This window comes from Oryzias melastigma, unplaced genomic scaffold, assembly GCF_002922805.2.
Source record: "Oryzias melastigma strain HK-1 unplaced genomic scaffold, ASM292280v2 sc00541, whole genome shotgun sequence".
NCBI classification, from domain to species: Eukaryota; Metazoa; Chordata; class Actinopteri; order Beloniformes; family Adrianichthyidae; genus Oryzias; species Oryzias melastigma.
Genome location: NW_023417134.1, coordinates 4,325 through 6,179, shown reverse-complemented (window position 1 = coordinate 6,179; position 1,855 = coordinate 4,325). Strand labels below are relative to the sequence as shown.

The 1,855-nt window shown below is 48.0% G+C and overlaps 1 protein-coding gene across 1 annotated transcript in view; it reads left to right on the top strand.

The window, feature by feature from the left end:
• prune (prune exopolyphosphatase) overlaps positions 1-1,855 on the top strand; it is a gene marked incomplete at its 5' end in the record, with an annotated part of 20,145 nt that overhangs the window by 15,557 nt on the left and 2,733 nt on the right. The window contains 2 exon segments of the mRNA XM_024261054.1: positions 160-318; positions 504-595. Coding sequence (XP_024116822.1) covers positions 160-318; positions 504-595 — 251 coding nt within the window.

Sequence of the window (1,855 nt, the reverse complement as noted above, 5' to 3'; positions counted from 1 at the left end):
TTTATGTAAAGCACTTTGAATTGTCTCTGTACATGAAATGTGCTACAAATAAACTTGCCTTGCCTTGCCTCAACTGACCCTTACCTGAGCTTCGCCTGATCCTCAACTGACCCTTACCTGACCCTCACCTGAGCCTCACCTGCTGTGTTTGGATTACAGGAGCCATGGTTCTGGACTGTGTCAACATGGATCCTGCTGCAGGGAAAGTCACTCCCAAAGACAGTCAGTACGCCGAGGCTCTGGAGCGGCGCTTTCCCACTCTGCCACCGAGGGGCGCTCTCTTCCAGTCTCTGCAGAACGCAAAGTTTGACGTTTCAGGTGAGCTGAGGTGGGCTCTGTCTTAGTCTAGTTTGAGGTACTTTGGTACAAAGAAGTTTTAAAATCCCTCTTGGAGTGAAACGTTAATGAAGTTAGTGATAATCCTGGAGGAAACACTTTTGCATGAAAGAGTTGATCAAATATTTTGTAGTAGAAAGTAGACTGAAGGATTTTCTGTCATTCAGATCTAAACACGGAGCAGATGCTTCTGAAAGACATGAAGGCCGTTTCTGGATCTTTAAATGTCGCCATCTCTGTTCTCTACATTACACTGGAGGTCAGTCACCATGGCAACACCATCATGCACCACACTGTGGCAGAATGCTGCATATTCAACTATAATGCTTCACACCGAGTTGTACTTCAATACAATTGTTCATATTTGACTCCATGAAAATCTTCTTTTTGAAATCTTTTCAGTGTATTCTACTGTTCATTTCTCACTGTAAACAACCCTAAAATGGTGTTTTGATCTCTTCATGCATCTCTGAGTATTCCTCTGAAAACCTGTGCTCAGTACCAGCTCCTCCCAAACCCACGGAGACGTCGGGTCAGCATGACACGAGTCTTCATGAACCGATGTAACGACATGAGAACCACCCCTTTCAGGAAGAGACGGTGCCACCAGTACCGCCTCCAGGCTAACACAGACAGCAGTTTCTTAGAGGCTAACGGCAATCAGCTAGCATCATGGCTCATGCGCAGTCGTGCAGACACCGGCTGATGCACAGACGCTGGCTGATGCAAAGTTGCGCAGACGCCGGCTGATGCAAAGTCATGCAGACACCGGCTGATCCAGATTCGGACATACACCGGCTGATGCGCAGACGCCGGCTGATGCGCAGACGCCGGCTGATGCAAAGTCGTGCAGACGCCGGCTGATGCGCAGACGTCGGCTGATGCAAAGTCGTGCAGACGCCGGCTGATGCGCAGACGCCGGCTGATGCGCAGACACCGGCTGATGCAAAGTCGTGCAGACGCCAGCTGATGCGCAGACGCCGGCTGATGCGCAGACGCTGGCTGATGCAAAGTCGTGCAGACGCCGGCTGATGCGCAGACGTCGGCTGATCCAAAGTCGTGCAGACGCTGCTACAGGCAGATATGCGGTACACACATACATGTTTAAAATAGTTTGGATGTTTGTTTTTGTGGGTAACACGCTGCTGAGGCCTCTAGGAGGATGTCATTCAGGGGGCGGAACCCACAAATAGCTAAAGGCGGAGCCTCAAAGATCGAACCATTTTACTTCCTGTAATGAAAAGAGTTCATGGAAATGAGTGAATCTTTAGTGTTCCAACGCTGTTAAATGATCGTATTTATGATATAGTTTCCTCTGAAAGACTTCCTGGTTTGGGCTCTTTAAAGTTTCATGCTTTACTATAATGAAACATTTATATTAATTTTGGCTGTCAGATTTGTCGCGTTAAAAACGCGTTAATCTGACACGTCCTTGACGCCGACAATTTTTTTGACGCATTAATCGCGGATTTTCCATAGACTGTATATAATGGGGGGACCTCATAGCTCGATAGGTCCA